Source organism: Barbus barbus, assembly GCF_936440315.1.
Source record: "Barbus barbus genome assembly, chromosome: 10".
Lineage (NCBI taxonomy): Eukaryota > Metazoa > Chordata > Actinopteri > Cypriniformes > Cyprinidae > Barbus > Barbus barbus.
Window position 1 is genome coordinate 7,807,075 of NC_136738.1, and position 22,422 is coordinate 7,829,496.

The window sequence follows — 22,422 nt, forward strand, 5'->3', positions numbered from 1 at the left end:
GTTTGATAGATAATACCAGAAATATGGTGGGAATTAAGTTATATATTATCACTTTAAACAACAGAGAGTGAAAGTAAAGCCCGGCTCACACTGTGCGATTTTGGCCACGATTTGGTCGTCTGAGACAAATTTTGAAAATCCTAAAAGATTCCTATAATCCTAGGCTAAAATCGGTTGTCTAGATCGCTGGTTTGACATGTTCACCGACAGCCGATTAATGGCCATTGCGATCAATTTTTTCCTCCGATTAAATTCTGGCAGTGTCAGAAGATTTCAGACACTTTCCTGCAGTGTGACATCTCCTACAACGACCGTCAAACCAAGAATCAATAGGAGTTGATGACGCAATTAGCATGACAACTTCAAACCATTCATTATTTGTAAAAACAATATATGTACAAAGTAAAGTTTACTTAAAGTTTATTTATTAATGGGCAGGATGTTTAAACTTGAATAACAAAATTACCTCAAGTTCGCTCTGTAGAACCATAAAGTCCTATTTTGCCCAGCCATGACTTGCTCCACACACGTCGTCTTTTTCGGGGGTTTTTTAACATCAAGGCATGTAATTAATAAAACTAATGCTACACGTTGCTGTTGTTTGCTAGCTACCATTATAGCGAGAGAACGCGGGTCACGTATTGATGACGTAAAACTCCGGACAAGTCTTCTTGAGTACGTCCGTTTTTGTCGCGTCTTGACTGTCGTACAGTCTGACATTAAAACAACTGAGATCCTACAGTCTGACATGGGGATCATGTTCGTACAGTGTGACAAGCAACAATCGCAAAAGACTATTAAAAATCGCACAGTGTGAGCCCGGCTTAAGGTAAAGATTCAACAAAAAAGCGTAGCTACAATCGCAAACCTCTCAGCAGCACAACAGACAGGAACAGACTGATATATATATATTTAAAATTATATACTATGATATAATATCATAAATTATGATATTGATATGATTGATATGATATAATTATTATATGATAAATTATATATATTATATATATATATATAGTATATATTTAAAATGATATACTTATGTTTTCTGAATGTAATGTTTTCAGACACTTAATTGCAGTTGAATTCCAATTGAATTAAAAGGTAACCCTTTACAATAAGGTTCCAGTTGTTTACTATATTTAATGCATTAACTAACATAACAGTATTTATTAATCTTTGAATTAATAAATGTATTAATGTCTCCAACATACTTTGGTAAAAATTCCTCAGTGGTCAACAAGTGTTTTACCTTGTCAAAAACAGCTCTGTTCACAGCTGTTATATATATTTGGTAGATTTAAAACAGAATACAACATAATACACTAATACGATTTTAACATTGAAATGTGATATCAAGACACTACAGTTAAAATAATAATCAAGTACTTTACATATGCTTTAGTATGTTAGTCAACACATGAAAATAAGTGTACTTTAAAGCATGACAAACGATTATTAAAAGATAATGATTAAAAAACAAACTTGACATTATTGCAAAGTGCAATTTTTAAAAGTTAAAAACCTTTTATTTCATTGATATTATATTATCTTTAAGTTTATTTTTGAATGTACTTTAATTTTTTTAAGTACACTACAAGTGCAAATTCAGTACAATTAAGCACACTGCATAAGGTTTTGCCCATTTATACTGCTCTTTTCCATAATTTGCTCATCATTTAATTAATTACTGCTGCCACAATCGATAGAAAAATTTACTAAATTTTGCTGCAAGCCTTTAAGTGCTTTTAAGTCCTTTATGAAGTTTGAAAGCTTCTGTCTCCATTAATTACAACTGCATGGGGGAAAAAACATGTGTATTTAAGAAAGAAAATAAAATGGGTTTGTAATGAAATTAGGGTGAGTACATGATGAAAGCTTTGTTGAATTGTCCCTTTGAACATGCAGTTGAAAAAGAAACTTTATTGTAATTCCTGCTTGAGGACCCTTGCAGAAACAAACTGAATGCCATGCGAATTTGTGAATGCAACACATGAATGCATTGACGCATTAATTGTACTTGTATTTGCATTGCATATACTTTTGTAAAGTGTGTTTCGGACCTTTCTCTGTTTGTGTCCATGTGTGTAGGCTCTTCTGGAGGTTGTGAACGATTTGTTCGAGGAGCAGACCGATTTGGAGAAGATTGTGAGGAAGATCATGCATCGAGCTCAGACGCTGCTGAAGTGTGAACGCTGCTCCGTCCAGCTACTGGAGGACATCGAATCTCCGGTGCGCTCTGATCCTCTTCCTCCCCGTCCCCTGCCTGCTGCATCCCTCTAATCCTGCTCGCTTTAATGTCTCCTGCAGGTGGTGAAGTTCACCAAGTCCTTTGAGCTTCTGTCACCCAAGTGCAGCGCTGACTTGGAGAACAGGTGTGACTAACGGCAGGTTAAACACTCACACAGACACACACAAACATACACTTGCGAAAAAAGTCTACGCATTAACACACTCTTTTACACAAACATACCTCTACTTTATATAACCTCAGAGAGAAGTTGAGACCCGGCAGCGCTGCTGTAGCGCTAATGAGGCCATTTCAGAGTGGTGGTGTTTGTTTGCTGTTAACTGCAGCAGGCGGCATGTGCTGATGTGATGCCCCCATAGTGACAACTGTTTCTCTGCTACGACCTCTAATACACACACGACCTCTAATACACACACACATACACACACACACACACAGCTTGAGAGAGATATGTCAGTCTCAGTGCCAGCAGGAGTGTTTGCTTGTGGCGTGTGTGTGTGTGTGTGTGATTCTCTGTGTTGAGCGTTTTTAAAGGTGGCACACCCACAGCACTAAGTGCATCTCCATATTATGCAACCTAAAGATATTTATGAAGCCGTAATTAGCTCATTAGAGGTTGTAGTGTGTTTTAATGTTCAGTGTAAGATGGCCATTTGAATACCACTTTTTGGATTTTGTGAACTACTGTGTGTTGAATTTTATAGTAGTGTTTTGGAGTTGTAGTAGGCAACTTGTGTATTAGTTAGTTGTAGAAGACTACTTGTGTATAGTATATTTGTGCTGCAATCACAGTGTATTTCCAGTGTAGGTTGAATGCCACCCTTGTGAAAAAGAAGTGCACTTATTAATAGTACTGAATGTGCATTTATAGTGTACCTCAAATCTTAAAAGTATACATAATATAATTTTAATAAATTAAAATGCCACTTAGTGTAAGTGTACTTTAAAGTAGTACGCTTTCATGACATTATTTCATGTTTTTAACACTTACACCGTGTCTATACCGGATGCGACAGTTGTCGTGTCGCGCCGCACCGCACCAAGCCGCAACACCTAAAGTCTGTCTACACTGGACACGACAAAGCGATCGCTGAAAATCATTTGAAATTTGTGTCAGCACGTCATAAATAGAACGCCGCATCCAGTGTAGACAGCATCACTGATTATAATGAGTTCTATAGTGACACAGTGTTAAGTACACATTTAAAAAGTGTAATAATGTCAAAATAAAAGTTTTACTTTTCAAATAATTTTATTTTAAACCGCTACGTTTTATCTTTTGTCATGTTTCAAAGAAGTACACTTATTTTCATATGTTAACTAGTGCTGTCGTGATTAATCGCATCTAAGATACAAGTTTTTGTTTACATAATATATGTATGTGTACTATGTTTATTTATTATGTATATATAAATACACACACATACAGTATATATTTTTTAAATATTTACATTCATATGCATATTATTATATTTTATATTATATATAAATATATTTAATATATAAACTAGTGCTGTCAATCGATTAAAAAAAATTAATCCTGGACTGTGAATTCTGCAAATTCAAAATACTAGGATTTACCTGTAAATGTGTTGAAATAAAGGAATGCATGACAAACTAGTTTAAGGAAACAGAACCTTTCACATCTCCGGCAGGAATGAGACATGATCCTTATTATTCTTTTGTTTTAATTCTGCCATTATCAGCCTTTATTCTGGCAATAAAACGTTTTACCAAGCCACATCACTTTAATCCCAGTACCCAACTATTATCAAAAGTATTTCTAAATAAATACAACAAAACATTTACTTGCAACCTTACATGAAGTATTATGATAAAATGCATTATGAAGAAGAATTGGACATGTTCTGCAGATGCATTAGAGCTAACATTAGCATCATGCTACATAAGACAATTTATGAGATTAATAGTACACTTTCACTCAGAACTCACTTCAGAACACCATCGAGTGTTTGTAATAACTTCCTTTTGCGATTCACATGTGTATACTTTGGGCGGCCGCGGTACATTATAAAAGTAGCCCAAAAAAACTGCAACCCAAGGCTCTGTAATTTTTCCAGTGACTGTATTTTCAAAATAGCCCAATTGTGCGGGAAAACCGCGACCCTGGCAACACTGGTTCGCTGTACCCTTATCACCTATGAGTATACAGATCTCTCTCTCTGTCTCTCTCTCTCGGACACACTCGTCTCTCTATCCGCATTCACTTCACTTTCGACTAGCCTGGCGCCTCATAATCACACAATCCCTGCATCCCAATGTGCATACTGTCCACCCTATCTGCTCTAAATAGTATTGAAAATTACTAATATCACATAGAATTTAGGATGGATAGTGTGCACATTGGGACGCAGGCAATGATTACCTTCCGCGCTGCGATGACAGCAAGAAGTTGGGGTCGAACCTTATTAAACGATTCATTTGCGTTAAAAAATCTTAACGCGTTAAATTTTTTAGATTAATCGCATGCGTTAACGCTGACAGCCCTAATATAAACATAACATATTTTTCTTAAATATTTATGGATGTGTTTGTATCTATATATATATACATAATAAATATACACAGTACACAATCATATATTATGTAAACAAAAATGTTTATTTTGGATGCGATTAATCACAATTAATCGTTTGACAACACTAGTGTTAACTAACATACTAATGCACATGTAAAGTCAACTGTGTTATTTGATATTATGTTTAAAGGTAATATACTTTAAATGTACTAAATTTCAACTTTATCATTACAAATGTGTAATTAAAATATATTTCAATGATTATTTCAAAATCAATAGAAATAACAGTAAATAAGGTACATTTTAGTTCATAATAAATGTTTGTCAGCACATTTGGCAGTACTCTTTAACCATATTTAAAAAAACAATACAAGTAATTATGAATTATACAGATATCCTATCTAAGTGGGTTGAAAAAAGTTTGCATTTAATTGTATAATTGCATTTAATATAAATTTAAACTATAATACACTTTAATTTAAATGTAATTGGGATGCAATTATATGTCAGGAAACATTAAATTCAGTTTGCGAATTCACCCAAAATGTCTGTCATACTGACCTTCAAGTTGTTCCAAACCTGTATGCGTTTCTTATCAACAGATTTTGAATAATGTGGGTAACCACACTGTTGCTGGTAGCCACTGATTTCTATAGTATGGGAAAAAATAGTATGGAAATCAATGGCTATTGGCTACCAGCAAATGTTTGGTCACCAATATTCCCTTAAAATATCTTCTTTTGTGTTCAGCAGAATGTTTAAACAATATGGTTTCATACAGCATGAGGGTGAGTAGTGAGGGTGTTTCAGAAAAAGGAGACATGCAAAAAAAATCAGGAATGTGGCTGGCAGCCACTGGTCTAAAGTTGACTTTTTAATAAGGGGTTTATCTGTGATGTTTGTGCTTGTGGTGCATTTATGTGTTAGTTTGTGTACAGTGTCTGTCGGTCCATACAGTATAAGCTGCGAATCCTCTGCATAACCATGCCATTAGAGAGAATGAGTTTAGGGAATGACTAATTAATATTAACATTACTATATATTCCTTTTTAATTGCAGGTGTAGCATAAAGCTTACATAATAAAATGTTTACAATAAATATGTAAAATTATTTATTTGCCAAACAACGGTCATTTCTGTAAATTTGTGCCAGTTAAACAGGGATTCGGTTGAGCAGATTCACAGCAGCTTTGGTGCCTCTGCTCTTGCTATTTTCTTCATGACTGTTGTGCATTCTCATTGGTGTGTTGGCATGTTTGGGATTTCATGCAGTCCACGAATCAGAAAAATGTGCTGTTGCTGCCAGATCCCGATTACCAAAATCAACTTGTATTTAATGCAAAACTTGAGTATATCAAATGAAACAAAAATTGTAACTATAGCAAAGCTTGGCGATTTTAACTAAATCACAGTCAACAGTGTTTTGTTTTTGTTCGGAAGGCTGCTTTGCAGAGCGTGCTCTTGAAGTGTAGCCATGTCCTCTTTTATTAAGCGTCTTTGGGCTTGTTGTTTGGGCTTGGCTCATAAAGTAATTTCTAAAAATACTAATACACTCATGTGTATAATGTATTAGTGTTGAAGTTTATGCATACAGTGTTTTGAGGGGTTGTGATTAAAGATCAGTGCTGTAGGGTGTGCAGTAGCTCAGGGTTATTGTGTGATATCTGTTATCTGCAGTCCACACTCAGCGCTCCAGTATGTCCAGTACTCAGCACTAGTGGAGTCTCAAAACCCTGAGCTCAGCTCTTACAACAACACACACCACAACAGTACATTACTGCAGACACACACACACACAGCTGCAGATCTGCAAGCACACAGCCATTGAGGAGCCCAGGAATACGAGCAAACATGTTCCTTGTGCGAGTGTTTTGTGTAGCCAATGACGACAAAGCACACAGGTTTGGAGATCTCAGTTGCCATATGGGAGCTTTCACACTACAATGTGTGTTCAGTCACACATATCATCTCATTCTCTGCACCTGTCTAATGTTCCAGCGGAGGTCTGTCTCGGGAGATCACACACCATCGCCATCTGAACGCATGCATCGCTCAGCCCACCCTCACCATCTGAGCAACAAAACATCACATGCAGTCACTTTACAACTGGCTAAAGTGCTCTGAGATATTAAAACCACAAATTATTTTCAAAATCAACTATTTACTGTGAGTAAATCACGCATATGCCAATACATAATAATGTCTGTTGTTAGCCGTTGGCTGATAAATTGTTGCCAGTGTTAAGTTCAAGGCTTTTGTTGTGAAAATAACTGGATTCATTTGGAATTATTCATCTTGGAAAAACATTTTATATAGAACTATTATGATATATAATATTTATTTTTGATATTTTGATATTTTTGATATTTTTGTTTTCTTTGTGCACAAAATGTATTCTTGTAGCTACATAAAATTACAGTTGAACCACTGATGTCACATGGACTATTTTAATGATGTCCTTACTACATTTCTGGGCCTTGAACGTGGTAGTTCCCTTGCTGTCTATGGAGGGTCAGAAAACTAATATATGCATAAAAACCATTTTTACAAACCCATTGCAGATGTTTTATTGAAATTATAATATATTAAATGCACTTAGCAAATACCATTAAATATGAGAAATACGAACCATTTAAATTTTCAACCTGGTCTCATGGCATTAATGTATCTGGGGGCACTTTTTAGCGAGACCGTTTTTACGTACCTTACTGCACGTTTCGCCGCAGTTTCAAAGAGAAATGCCCACTGAGTGGCGCTAAAACACGGGTTCAATATGTAAACCCTGGCACGTTTTTATTACGTTGATATAGGTATGTATTGCTGTGTTTTCATTACGTTGCTTTAGGTACTGTACGTATTGCGGCGGTTCAGAATTGAAATATCCAGGGTCCGTCGCTAAAAATTAATGCTCTATCGTGTTGGAAATATGCCCTACACCAAACCCAACCCTAAACTTACCCGATAGTGTTAACAAATGCAAAACTGCTATAAAAACGCATTTGTTGATGCAACCATGCTATTTGAACTTCCTTATATGCAGATTTGAACTGTTTTGTCGAACCGTAATTTCACCTCTCAAGTACATCTCTGTACTCCGTGAGCTACCGAACAAACCTACTGTCTATGAAACCCCATTGATATGAAGCTGAATGTGTGTGATTCTAAAGTTCAGAAGCATCGGTTTTCAAATCTCCCAGCATATTAATATTCTTTTGAAGTCATAACATAATATTCTTCAAGTAATTGTGCAAAAATGACATTTTATTAATCAAAACTCTGTAAATTTGTGTGAAAAGGAATAAAAGGCGTCAGAGTTTTACTGCCTCTAGTGTTTATTTCTTTTGGAAACTGTAGTGATATGTAGCCTACTTATTGGTGCGTATTTCGCATCTCGCTAATGAATCGAATGAATCCTCGTTAACTGAAACCTCATGACTTTGGCAGTTTGATATGGACTCTGAACCATTGGTTCAAAACAAATTTGCTTCAGAGCATCCATCAGTAGTAAAAGCATGGCACAGCATTGATATTAAGTTTTCCCTATTGGTCACATTCTTGTTCCATAGGTTATTTTCATTTCATTACAATTAACATACAATTAAGTGTCCGAAAAATTTACATTCGGTTCACACTTAAGTACTTTCTTTTATATTGTTTTATTTTCTTACTCTTTTTAAATGTATACAGTAAAGTCTACTTTTCACAGGTGTATTTACTTTTAAAAAATCTAGTTTTCTATATAGTACACATCACTCATTTATCTCTAAAGGATTATACAAGCACATAAACTAGTAAAACATTGTTTAGAAACACAAGATGATCGAATATAGACTGAAAAAAATGCAAAAATATGTCACACCGCTTCAAAGCTTTGACATTATACAGCTTCAGTAATATATTACTGTCATACACAGGGGATTTTCTCAAAGTTATGTGTGCTATTTAGTGATTTCATCCTCTGTGTTGGCTTCTCTAAAGGTACAGCCGGAGCCATTATGTAAGGATGATTTGTCCTCTGCTGCACTCTGAAACAGCTCGGGGCCAAACGGGAGAGAGACGCATCTCTGCTGCTCACCCAGACGCACACGAACACAACTCACAACAACACACATCTCGCGTGCTCAGTTGCACCCCGCACAACACATTCACACGCTCCCATTCATCCCTCTGATTCTGACATTTCCTCCGACAGCAGCTCGCAGCACCTTTAATCATGTGTGATCTTTGGGGTGTGATCCAGAGTATGAGAGAAGATGTTTGATCAGACTCTCTCAGCCCAGAGCGCAAGAGCCTGAAATGTACCACGTGAGAGAGATTAAAAGAGAGAGAGGCTACATCAGGACTGTCTCTCCGGCTGCACGTGGGCGTTTATGAGAGTCGGAGCGTTAACTTCTCATTGCTTTTGCAGGCTCCATAGAGCCTTATTAAAATGCAGAGGAAAGTTCGTTAGCTGTAAATTACTGGATAGGGAATGACAGTGCGAGCAGCAGCCGCTCCGCTCAGTATGTGGACCTCAGCATCCGTCAGCTCGGGCTGAAGCGTCTGAGGCTCTTTTCACACTTTGTTCGATCTCTTGGTCCGAACTTGCATTTAATTCCACCTGCTTGTCCCCGCAGGTCTCTTTATACATTGCAATTTTGGGTCCGAACTGTCGCGTAATTGAAGAGTACACTTACTTGAGTACTAGCAGCAGGTGTTTACATGATAACATTAAAGTCCAAATGAAATCTGCAGACATTTTCACAGATTTTGAGGAGAAATCTGGTTAACTGAATAAATATAAAACATGGCAAAATGTGTTAAATTGACCTGAACCCCTTGTTAAAAGTGCATTTATTTGTATTAAATGTGCACTTGTAGTGTACTTTAAACCTTAAAAGTATTTTTAAAAACTGTACTTGCAGGTAATAAAATATTAATGAAATAAAATGAGAGTATTAATGTATGAAAACGATTGAAAACTTAAAGAGAGACACTTACATGACTATATTTCTTTTGAGGGTTCATTTTGTAATAATGACAGATTTTAAGTTTTCAAAGTTCTAAATTATGTTTAATCACCTTTTTGTCATTCTTTAAGTACACTTGATTTGATGTGTTGACTAACATACTAAAGCAAATGTACTGTTGACTTTAATGTGTTATTCTGTATTATATTTTAAGTTAATATATTTTACTAAATTGAAACTTCATCATTACAAATGTGTAATTACACATATATTTAAATAGAAGTTACAATAGAAATGACATTAAAATGATAAATGTCTGTCAGTACATTTGGCTGTACAATGTAACCATATTACAATAGAAGTAATTATGAAATTACATATAAAGATGTACGTAATTCCTATACGTGAGTCCTAAGAAAAAACTCTCTAAAGTTGAGATAAATGCATTTAATATAAACTATGAAACTCATTAATTTAATTGTAATTAATATGCAGTTAAGTCCAAAGCCATTACATTCAGTTCACAAAGTACATTTTTGTAAAGTATATTATTTTCATAGTACAAACTCTTTTTAAAAGTATGCTGAAGTGTACTTATTTTCACAGGGGAGCACTATGTATTCTCAATAAATCACATAAAGCAGTTAGAGATATCGTTCCATGTCCAAAGCACAAATGGTGCAGGATGAGTTGCGCAGAATTTTAATAACATGAGTGTAGAGTTTAGATATCATCTCTAAGCCAAAATATGAGCAATAGTAATAGTAATGATTGTCTTGGGGTTGTACATAGCAGCACATGTTATTTCCTCTTTGTCTTATTCACAGTTTCAAGGACAGCATAGAAAAATCATCCTATTCTGACTGGCTGATTAATAACAGCATTGCAGAGCTGGTCGCCTCCACTGGGCTTCCTGTGAATATCAGCGATGCCTACCAAGACCCACGCTTCGACGCTGAAGTAAGATCCCTAAACAAATGAATACAATTGGAATAGATAAATTAGTTCAGTACATAAAAAGGCAAACATTTTTATAAGTTCATGCATGTGAGTTTTGTTGATAATCTAACCCATGATCTTGCTAACGCCATGAACTACACGAAAGAGTACAAAATAAATAAAAATAGCTAGCAAATATTATTAAAATCGATTGTTTGGGTGTTGATTTTCACTTACCGCACCTTTAAAGGTTTACACTTTAATACACTCGAATTAACATCATACCAGTCTTACCCAGAATTTTAACGTGTAATAAAAGGGCTAGTCTCAGTTTCACACTATATATTGTTGCAGTAATATACATTTTAACTTTATAATTGAGGGACTAGTCGAAATTGTATTTTGTGGTAATGGACAGCATATTAAAGATGCTACAGAAAGAGTTGTATTTAACCCAGAATCTTTCTTTAAAGAGCATGATTAAAGATCAGAGAGACTTCTGCTCTGCTTAAAACCTTGGACCTCTGTCGGCTCTTGTGTATCTTCAAAATGCCAGCAGCACAAGATTATATAACACTGTGTCTTCAGATGATCTCATATTTTTGCTCAATTCTCCTCACATACTTATAGTCAGATCATTTGGTTTTTGATATGGTGACAAGTGTTTGTTTGTAATGTCTTCAGGCAGATCAGTTCTCTGGCTTCCATATTAGATCTGTCCTATGTGTCCCTATCTGGAACAGTAACCACCAAATCATAGGTAAGTTATCCAGTTAAGCGCTGTTGTTTCACTACATATAGTATGTACTGATGTTCCCTGCTCTACTGTGTTCAGTGATGTGTGTGAGAGAATGGAAGACAAACATGTTTATATAGGATAATGTCTGTTTAAATGTATATCTGTGTGTCACATCAGCATGTGTGTGTGTGTGCTGCTGCACAAGTGCACTGTGTGTGGGTGGATGTGTGTGTGTGTGTGTGGGAGGACTCTGTCAGGGACGGAAAGTCATTATGAGCACAAACAGCCGGTAGAAGCAGAAGTCAAGGATGTCTTCATTCAAAAGATTTCTCTCTCCCCTTCTCGCTCTCTTTCTTCATCAATGCCATAGTTTCAGAACCAGTTTTTCTTTTCTTTCAAATCATGTATAAAGCCAGTGTGGAAACATTTCAGCACTGAGGAGAGAAAAGATTTAATGCAGAAACCTGACATCTAGTGCAGAAACCTCACAGTCCATAAATGAACGATTTTATATCCATATAAATAGCTTTTTTAAGTCCTTGGGTATGTTTGGAATTGTATTCAGCATACTACTATTTTTGTAGTATGCAGTATATACTACAAAATGTTTTGTATGGACGAGATGCTCAGATGCCTACTATAAACGTGCACTACACAAATAAAGTGTACATTAAATAATGTATAATTATTTCAAACTAACAAACGACAATGAGAAGCGATATCAACCTGCTGCTTTGTAGAATTTCATCCTTTACATTATATAAAACATTATAAACATTATATAAAATGAATTAAGTATTTTTCTTTTTTGCTTTATATAGCTGATAACATTTTATTTAATATGCCAATATGCTAGTAATATGCATGATAATAAGCAACTAGTTAATAGTGAGAATTGGTCCTTAACTAAATTGTTACTAAAAATGTAATCTAAAAAATTAATATAATACTTATTATAGTAAGATTTATCTTAAAGTTTTATCTCAATCCCATTCACACAGAATAAGTTTCAACTGCAAAAATAAATAAAATAAACGACAAAAAGCGACATTTGGCTCACATTGACAGAGAATACGAAAGCATTATATACAATACATAAATAAAATATTTTTCCTTTATGGCTTTACAGAGCTAATAACATTGCCTGCTTTATTATTATTATTCATGCTAAATAACCATTTTACTGATATGGTGATAACTAGGCACCTCTCACTGTATCATGCAGCATCTAATGAGGTCATGTGACAACACTGTATCATTCTACTGTTTAGAGCATTTATCATTGCCTAATGCTACTCTTTCACATGCTGTTTTTAAAATAGCAGGGGGTGTTCTGTATATACTATGCAGACGCAGTGAGCTGTGTAACTATATACTGAGATGATAACTTGACACCACTTGTTGTTTAGGATTACTTAAAATGATTTTTTTTCTCAGACATATCAGTGGGCTTTCAGGCGAACAGGCTTCAAGTTATAAAAATGTTGTAATTATAAGCAGTGTTATGGTGGTGTCAGCACACAGACTAGAAGACACGCAGGAATATGGTCAAACAGAGGATTTTAATGAAAGTCACTAAGGGGAATCGGGAGGATAATGTGAGTGCAGCCAAGTGGTGAGTATCTCTACCGGAGATCGAGGGAAGGGCTCAGGTGGTTGCGGGGATCTGAGGAACGGTGGAGATCAGGAACGGTGGAACGGCGGGAACTCTGGAGGTAAGTTAAACACAGAAGGTTAGTATTTGAGTCAGGCTAGGTTCAGGTAGTGAACGGTAGACCGGACGAGGAAGGATTGCGGGCAGTGTGTTGATATAGTGCAGATGATTGGCTACAGCAGGTGCGGGGAGTCAGAAGGCAGGTCACTGTGATCTCGTTAGTGTGGGTGCTGATGACTGGGGTGACTGTGATTCGTTGACATTACCCCCTCCTCCAGGGGTGGCTTCTGATGCCCTAACACGACGAAGGGGGCGGCCTCGGCCTCTGGGTGTGGGACGATTGGGATGGTTCCGGTGAAACTCCTCCAGGAGCAAGGGTACCTAGGATATCGTCCCGGGCCACCCAGGATCTTTCCTCTGGCTCTTATCCCTCCCAGTCTGCCAGGTACTCGAGCCGGGCGCCCCGTCGCCGTGAGTGAAAAGTGGGGTGAATGCGGTACCTTGGAGGGAGTTGGAGTTGGTAAGTGACGTCGTTGACCTGCCTCTGTATCCTAAAGGGGCCTATAAAGCGGGGACTCAGCTTTTTGCAGGGCAGACGGAGGCGAAGGTCTCGGGTGGATAGCTAGACCCGATCGCCTGGCTGGTATCTGGGGGGCACTGACCGGCGGGCATCCACGAAGCGCTTGTGCCTCCGCACTGCCCGCTGGAGGTGGATGTGGGCTGAGTCCCATACCCTCTCGCTCTCTCGGAACCTGTAGTCTACAGCTGGAACCTCCGCGGGTTCTTCCGTCCAGGGCAAGAGCGGGGGCTGGAAGCCGAGTATGCACTGGAATGGGGTGAGACCTGTGGTGGATTGTCGGAGGGAGTTCTGGGCATACTCGGCCCACGGGAGGAATCGGCTCCAGCTGTGCTGATCGGGACAGCAGTATGACCGGAGGTAGCGCCTGAGCTCTTGGATCTTACGTTCAGTCTGGCCGTTAGTCTGGGGGTGGTAGCCCGAGGACAAGCTGACGGTGACTCCCAGGAGACGAAAGAAGGCCTTCCAAACTCGGGAGATGAACTGAGGGCCCCGGTCCGACACAACGTCATCAGGTAGGCCGTAGTTCCGAAACATATGGTGAAAGAGGCACTCAGCCGTCTCGAGTGCCGTGGGCAGGCCCTTGAGGGGAATCAGCTTGCAGGCCTTAGAGAAGCGATCCACCACGACTAACACGCATGTGTTTCCCTCGGACTCAGGGAGGTCGGTAACGAAGTCCACGCTGATGTGGGACCAGGGCCTTTGGGGAACAGGCAGGGGAACTAGCTTGCCTGCGGGGAGATGGCGTGGAGATTTGGACATGGCACAGACTGAACAGCCGCGGACGTACCTGTTGACATCCTCTGCCATACTGGGCCACCAGTACCGAGCTTGAAGGAGCGAGAGGGTTCGCTGACTGCCTGGGTGTCCAGAGCCCAGTACTTCATGAGTGGAGCCCAGAAGGGTTAATTGTTGGGATCGTGGGACGTAGGTCTTCCCTTCTGGGCCTCCCTGCGGAGCGGGATCGGTGAGGGTGGCGTCATGGATGTTCTCGGTGATCTCCCATTGGATGGGACTGACGATGCGGGCTGAAGGGAGAATGGGTTCTGGTGTTGTGGGAGAATCAGGGGCATGGAGACGGGAGAGAGCATCGGCCTTGAGGTTCCGGGTCCCAGGGCAGTAGGTTATAGTAAAGGAGAAGCGGGTAAAGAATAAAGGGCTTGACAGGGGTTGAGCCGTTTAGCGTCTCTGAGGTACTGTAGGTTCTTGTGGTCGGTGATTACGGTGAATGGAGAAGCAGCTCCCTCCAGCCAGTGACGCCACTCCTCCAACGCCAGCTTAATGGCTAGCAGTTCCCGGTTGCCGATGTCGTAGTTCTGCTCCGCAGGGGTCAATTTCCGGGAGAAGTAAGCGCAAGGATGAGGCAGGGAGGTTCGCCGTGGAATTGGGACAGCACGGCCCCGACTCCCGTGGTAGAGGCGTCCCCTTCTACCACGAAGGGGACCTGAGGATCTGGGTGCCGAAGGATGGGGGATGTGCTGAAAGCTTCTTTGAGCCGTTGGAAGGCTTCGTGTGCGTTGGGGCTCCAGGACAGAGACTTGGGCTTGCCACACAGCATGGAGGTGAGGGGCACGGATAGCCGACTGAACAGGTGGATGAATCGTCGATAGAAGTTGGCAAATCCTAGGAATCGCTGCAGATGGTGGAAGAGGCCAGTCCTGAATGACCTTTACCTTCCTCTGGTCCATCTGGATACCTTTGAGGCTGATGGTGTATCTGAGGAACTGTACTGTGGAGTGATGGAACTCGCATTTCTCCAATTTCAGGTAAAGATGGTGATTCCTGAGCCGCTGGAGTACCTGCTTCACGTGGTAACAGTGTTCGGCCAGGTTCCGGGAGTATATCAGGATGTTGTCGATATAAACAATAACGCACTGCTGGAGGAACTCCCGGAACACCTCATTCGTGAAGCTCTGGAAGACGGACGGTGAGTTGCAAAGGCCATACGGCATGACCTGGTATTTGTAGTGGCCTGAGGGGGGTGATAAACGCCGTCTTCCACTCATCGCCCGCCTTGATCCTCACGAGGTTGTAAGCACTCCTCAGGTCCAGTTTGGAGAAGATGCGGGCTCCACAGAGTTCTTCGAGGGCAGCAGGAACCAGGGGAAGGGGATATGGCAACTTCACCGTCTGGGAGTTCAGGGCTTGGTAGTCGATACATGGCCTCAAGCCTCTGTCCTTTTTGCCCACGAAGAAGAAGCTTGAGGCGGCGGGAGATGTTGACGGCCGGATGAATTCCTGTTGGAGAGCCTCCTGGATGTACTCCTCCACTGCCTTGCGCTCCGGGATGGACAGAGGGTAGACTCTACCCTTGGGAAGTTTAGCCCCAGGCAGCAGGTTGATGGCACAGCCCCATGGCCGGTGCGGTGGAAGGCGAGTGGCTGCCTGATTCCTAAATACATCCTGGAACGCCTGGTAGTCAGATGGGATCGTACATTTTACCTGAGCCTCCGGGCTTTCGACGAGGGTGGAACAGACTTGAATGACAGCGGATCCCTGGGATGGTTTGCGCACTGGGGTCAGGCAGTTCTGAAAACAGGTCTCACTCCAGCGAGTAATCTCGTACGGATCCCATCTGACTTCTGGAGAGTGTTGGTGGAGCCAGGGGCGTCCCAGGATGATATCCACCGTGGGTCCCTCCAGTACCAGAAAAGGGATGGTTTCCTCGTGCAAGCATCCGATTCTGAGTTTTAATGGGGGAGCTCGGTATTTGACTCTTCCACGCCCCAGCGGCTTTCCTTGTATGGTTTCGACTCGGAGCTCTCGGGGTTGCCGCCTCCGGGGGAGGTTGAGGTGAGTTAAGAGGGCTTGGGAGATGAAGTTCCCCGAAGAGCCCGAGTCGACCAAGGCGGAGATTGTAACAGAGGAGTCTGGGGTGAGAAGTAGAATTGGCAGAAGTGATAAAGAGGAAATGTTGGGTTCAATTTGAAGGGTACTCACCGCTGGGCGTGGAGGTCTCACGGGGCAATCCCTGATGTAGTGCCCCGGGGAAGCGCAGTATAGACACAGTTGAGCCCCGATGCGGCGTGACAACGGAGCGGAGTCCACGAGCATGGGGTCTGGTACTGGAGGACCGGAGGCGGGTGAAGCTTGCTGGGGTGCAGTTTCATCCTCATGGCAGGCGGTAAGGCGTTGCGAGATGTGTGAGGCGCGTTGCATGAAGTTCTCTAAGCCCACACTATCATCGTATATTGCCATTTGCGCGCACAGGCAAGGATTCAGTCCTAAGCGCTACGTGCTGGCAGCAAGGGTGCGGAATTCCAATGTGTAGTCGTCAACGGAGGCTTCCCCTTGACGCAGTCGGTCCGTGACGGAGATACGCCCTGTGGCGACTCCGAAGACTTCCTTGAAGTGGTTGGTGAACGCATCGTAGGAGTTGATGATCACGCTCTGAGCATCCCAGATCGCCTTCGCCCATAGCAGCGCCTTACCGGACAGCAGGGAGGTGAGAAATGCCACTTTCAATCTCTCGGTGGTGAACTTCTGGGGCTGCATTTCTATGTAAAGGGAGACTTGGAGAAGAAAACCGCCACACCCAGCTGCATCACCCACATAGGTAGATGGAATGGCCATGGGACTTACAGAGGCAGGCGCGGGGGTTGGAAGGCAGTTGACTGTGATCTCGTTAGCGTGGGTGCTGATGACTGGGGTGACTGGGATTCGCTAACAGGTGGAGCCATATATATGCATATACAAGCTGTCCAAAGCAAGCACCACATTTCTGATTGACTGTAATGAGATGGTGAGGATGGGGGGAGGTGTTAGGTGTGTGAACGGGGGAGGGTTTGCACTTAAAGGAACAATCATTCTAATTACACACTAAAACACTGTGCACTGTTTAATTAGCCATGCAGAAAGAGAGAGAGAGATCGGGGGTGCGGGAGGGAGAGATTCTTGACTCCTGAATCTTTCATCAACGGCTGCAGTGCATTGCTGTGCTTTAAAGGACCTGATATGGGTCATGAAACACAACATGCAATCTCACTGTCTTCATGTGTGTGTGTGTTGCAGGTGTGGCTCAGGTCTTGAACAGATTAGATGGAAAACCATTTGATGATGCAGATCAGAGGCTGTTTGAGGTATGAGATCTGTGAGATCTCTTTATGAGTGCTTTACTACCATCAAACATGATTTAAGCGAACTGTATTGCAGACCAAAAGATTCACTGTAAAGGGGTCCATATACATATCCACACAACCACACACGGTATCTTCACAATTAGTTCATTGCAAGGGTCTCAGAGTGATTTGAGAGAATAATGGCCTACTGTATTCTCCAAATGAACTTAGAAGTGGAACCTTGAAGCTTGGTCTTGAAAGTGGGCTCAGATATTTGTGTGTGTGTGTGTGGAACCCATTTTACTTAATATTATCTTATATAGAACAATATTGTAATAATAATAATAATTTGTTACATTTATATAGCGATTTTCTGCTTTTCTAAGCACTCAATTCGCTCTACATTGTGAGGGGTGGTGTCTCCTCGTCCACCAATACTATAATATAATATTAACAATGATTATTGTTTTTGAGCACATTTAGGGTAGTCAGAGTTAACAGTCAAAATTTAACACAAACTTATTGGGAAAATAAGATGTTAAACACTGTATTTATGCCTTTAATAATGAGACAGAGTTATTATAGGGTTAAATTCAAGTGTGGAATTGTGATAGGATGCCACCTTTTACCACATTTAATAAATCAGTTAATAAAGTTTAATTCCTGCTAGATATTACACTATCAACTGTGAGTGGTTTTATTGAAAAGTGGAAGCAACAACTCAGCCACAAAGTGGAAGATCATGTAAAGATGCTATGGCGCTGTTTTTCAGGGGTTAGGCTCCTTACTTCCAGTGAAGGGAAATCTTAATGCTTGCAGCATATAGTACCAAGACATTTTAGACAATGCTATGCTTCCAACTTTGTGGGACCAGTTTAGGGAAGACCATTTTCTATGACCTTTGTCCGCAACCCCATCAAACACCTTTGAGATGAACTGGAATGGTGATTCTGATCCAACATCAGTGCCTGTCCTCACAAATGCTCTACTGAATGAATGGGCAAGAATTCCCACAGAAATAATCCAAAACCTTGCGGAAAGCCTTCAAAGAAGAGTGGAAGCTGTTATTGCTGCAAAGGGGGACCAACTCCATATTAATGTCTTGAGTCTGTTTTGAAACAACAAAACTTAGAACACTTTAAGTGGACCAAAACCAGAACTGAGGGAAAAAGAACCCTGTTCTCTTTGCATTCACAAAGTGAATGACCTGGAAAGTGGACTCTGTGAAAATGGACCACTGCAGTTAAATCAATTAAAATACTGTTTCTTCTTATTTTTTCTTATGTTATTATTTTATTAGCACAAAATGATTATGTAATGACAATTTAATTCTATAAAGTGAACCTGTACCTGTGTAATTCTGTGTCCCTGGAGCATGGTTTAAGTGAACTGAACCGCAGACCTAATGGTTCACTTTAAAGGGGTTCATTTTCTCTGGACCATTCAAACCAGTGTTATTTTAGTATAGTTGAAATAAAATAATCTTTTTTATTAATAGGCTTTCTTGGCTTGTTTGGTCCGGACCAAAAAAGAAAACAATATATTTGGTCCTGGTCCACCTGGCAGTATTGACAGTGAACCTAAAGATACCGAACCTAAAGGCATAGTCATATGTTCACAACACTTTTGGTAGTTTTGTTGTGTGTTTTTGTCATTTTTTTATGGTTAACGTTTTAGGTAAATATAATAATAACGCCTAACTGACCCTAACAAAATTCTAGCAAACCACTCTCAGACCCCTGAAACGAAGATTTAAAAACCCTTTCAGAGGTTTAAATTGGTTGTTGAGGGCTTACTGTATGTTTGACTCCATGGTCTCTTTCTCTCTCTTTAGGCATTTGTGATATTCTGTGGACTGGGAATCAATAACACCATTATGTATGACCAAGTGAAGAAGTCCTGGGCCAAACAGTCTGTCGCTTTGGATGTATGTCTCTCCGAAAACACACACACTTCCAGACCATGATTGCTATGATGTTTCCAAAGTGGTGGTAAATTAGTTGGAGATTTTATAATTGGTGGGTTGTTAGATTAGAAACATATGACTAAGATAATTCAACACAAGTAAAGATGGGAGCATGAGATTGGTGGAATCTATTGACCTAGTTCCTCTAAGAGTCAGAGCTGGAGGAGCTGTATTCACTCCTGACTCTTTACATCTATTACAGGGATTATATCACCAAAAACTGAATATTCCCTGTGGTTTTGAAATAAAAGTTTAATATACTAAGTAGACAAACAATAATGTTCGCTACACAAATCTTCCAGTTCATCCAGAAGATTTATTGAAACTAAGCTGTCACACCAACAGCCTGTTTAATTCAGTCAGTGGGTGGAAAATGATCAATTCAAACCAAAGTATTACTGTGTTGGTGCAAGAAACCCTTGCTGACATTATAAGTGGACTTAAAATGCTATAAAAGAGCAGAATATGACCCCTTTAATCTAACAATAAAACAGTGGGACACAGAGGAATAAATCCTCACCTTCAAAGTGTTCAATCGAACAAAACGATCGTCTGGAAACACAGATGACGGTGTGTTTACAGTCAAAACACTCAGCTGCTCTTTAGGGTTGTTGTTATTGGGGTTTTTTTTTCTAACAAAGCCATGGCTGACTGAGTTAAGTTAAACGGAAAGCCTTTACAATAAGTTTCTATTACATTTTAGTTAACATTGGTAGATGCATTAACTAATATTTCCTACAAGTCATCAATACATTTTTTACAATATTTATTTGTTATTTAAAAATTTTTTTTTTTTTACATTTATTTATTTATTTTAAGTTATTCTTACTGTCACGGTTTGGTTTCGGTTTAGTTCCTGTTTGTCCTTATTTGGTCGGTTTCCTGTCATTAGTTAATCATCATTTATTCCATTCACCTGTCTTGTATTAATCATCTTGTTTCCTCATTAGTTTGTGTTCTTTATAAGCCTTAAGTTCAGTAGTCGTCTTCGTCGTGTCTTAAAGTTATGTTTACGCTGTTTATCCTGTTTTTGAATACGTTTACTCCATTAAAGAACCTGATTATTCTTATGTACTATAGCGGAACTGACATGTATATTGCATGACCTGTAGTGCAGATTGGTTTCAGAATCAGTCAGTCTCTGTATGTCATGAATGGACACCACCATCATTCTCTAACACACTGTACTCACATGACTCCCATCAGCCAATCATGCAGCGCTGAGTTCGGTGTCAGGGGTTTTGTCTATTTAAAAGCAATCCAGCCAGTTTGCTGGCTCTCTCTATCATCTCTATGATGTTATTCTTGTCATGTCTATATTATGAACATAAAATATAGAAATGCATAAAATATAAACCTTTGATGATGGATTTTATGTGTTTGTTTTCCATAGGTGCTGTCATATCACGCCACTTGCTCAAAGACTGAGGTGGATAAGTTTAAGGTAAACAGTAATGCGTCATTGAATCATACCCAATAGACTGTTTTTTATAGAGGCGTCTGACATTTCAGTGCTGTTTGGTAAAACATCAATAATGAAATAACCAGATTCCTGATATATTAACCTCAGTATATCAGACTGTATTGTTTATGCAGTATGTATAATTCAGAACAAAACTATTCAATATCTCATCAGTGTTTGTGCATTGAAATAGCCTCCGTGAAGTCTTGTTAACGAAATGCCTCATTTATCATGGGTTCATTTTCTTGTGAAATGCTCATTTTTAACGTGTTAACTGGATTTTGCCAGGAGCTCTTATAGCATTTCATTCAAAAGTACCAGAATGTTTCCAAGAATGAATGAAGAACCCATTGCTTAAAGCCAAATCCAGGAATATCACACTATATGTATATATGCCACTAAATATATAAGCTGCCATGGCTCTGTTGATCTGTCACTGTCATTGACACAACTCTAAGCAGGGGTCAGACCTCAAGGCTGATAAACCAAACCCACATGAGTTTCCACCCTACTTTTTTCCACACAAAGAAAATATTCCAAAAATCAGGAGTTTAATCATCTGTTCATCAGAAAAAGCTATCACAAAAGCAGAGCATATTAACTATATTGTTGGACCAGTTTTGTTAAAGCAGCAGTCCGTAACTTTGTTGGGTTAAAAATGATTCGAAAACAATATTTGAGCAAGTACATAACCAGCCAGTGTTCAAAACTATCGCCTTACTTTAGCCTGATTCACAGCGGTTAGCTTATAATAATGTTTTCTAATTTGAGTGGTACGGGTAGGTTTTCGCGGGAAATTTGAGCATGGCACTGTGTCAATACGTCACGTCTGTAAACATAAAGAAGTTGTGCCGGCTACTAGGCTATCGCATGTGAGGATCCTGCAGGTGGCGTATCGTTTAGCCTTTTCTCACAGCAGCTGGATTAATTAAATGTATCATTTTGATGGCAGATTGTAATCCAGAAAGGAATATGTGTTTATGAAACACATGTGAATGAAATGAAATTATATTCCAGTTTTAAATGGGCTTCTGATTACAGATAGCCTGGGTTACAGATAGCCTGGGATTACACAAGATTTGTATTTTAAAGAAAACCAGGTCGAAGGGAGCATAATTTGCTTTTTGGGTTACAAGGATTTCTTAATATGAAATTTGAATGGCATGACAATTAGATTAGACTGTACAGAAATTGAAATCTACACGTTAATACACACTATACTCATAGTCACACAATGCTGATGTTGTTAACATTAGTAATTTGAGAATAAAGTATAATAATAATAATA

At 39.8% G+C, this 22,422-nt stretch overlaps 1 protein-coding gene across 1 annotated transcript in view; it reads left to right on the forward strand.

The window, feature by feature from the left end:
- Positions 1 to 22,422, forward strand: part of LOC306876323 (dual 3',5'-cyclic-AMP and -GMP phosphodiesterase 11A) — a gene marked incomplete at both ends in the record, with an annotated part of 83,728 nt that overhangs the window by 42,170 nt on the left and 19,136 nt on the right. Inside the window, 7 exons of the mRNA XM_079427407.1 lie at positions 2,092 to 2,232; positions 2,311 to 2,375; positions 10,567 to 10,699; positions 11,363 to 11,438; positions 17,660 to 17,727; positions 19,541 to 19,633; positions 21,066 to 21,116. Coding sequence (XP_079283533.1) covers positions 2,092 to 2,232; positions 2,311 to 2,375; positions 10,567 to 10,699; positions 11,363 to 11,438; positions 17,660 to 17,727; positions 19,541 to 19,633; positions 21,066 to 21,116 — 627 coding nt within the window. The remainder of the gene's footprint in view (positions 1 to 2,091; positions 2,233 to 2,310; positions 2,376 to 10,566; positions 10,700 to 11,362; positions 11,439 to 17,659; positions 17,728 to 19,540; positions 19,634 to 21,065; positions 21,117 to 22,422) is intronic.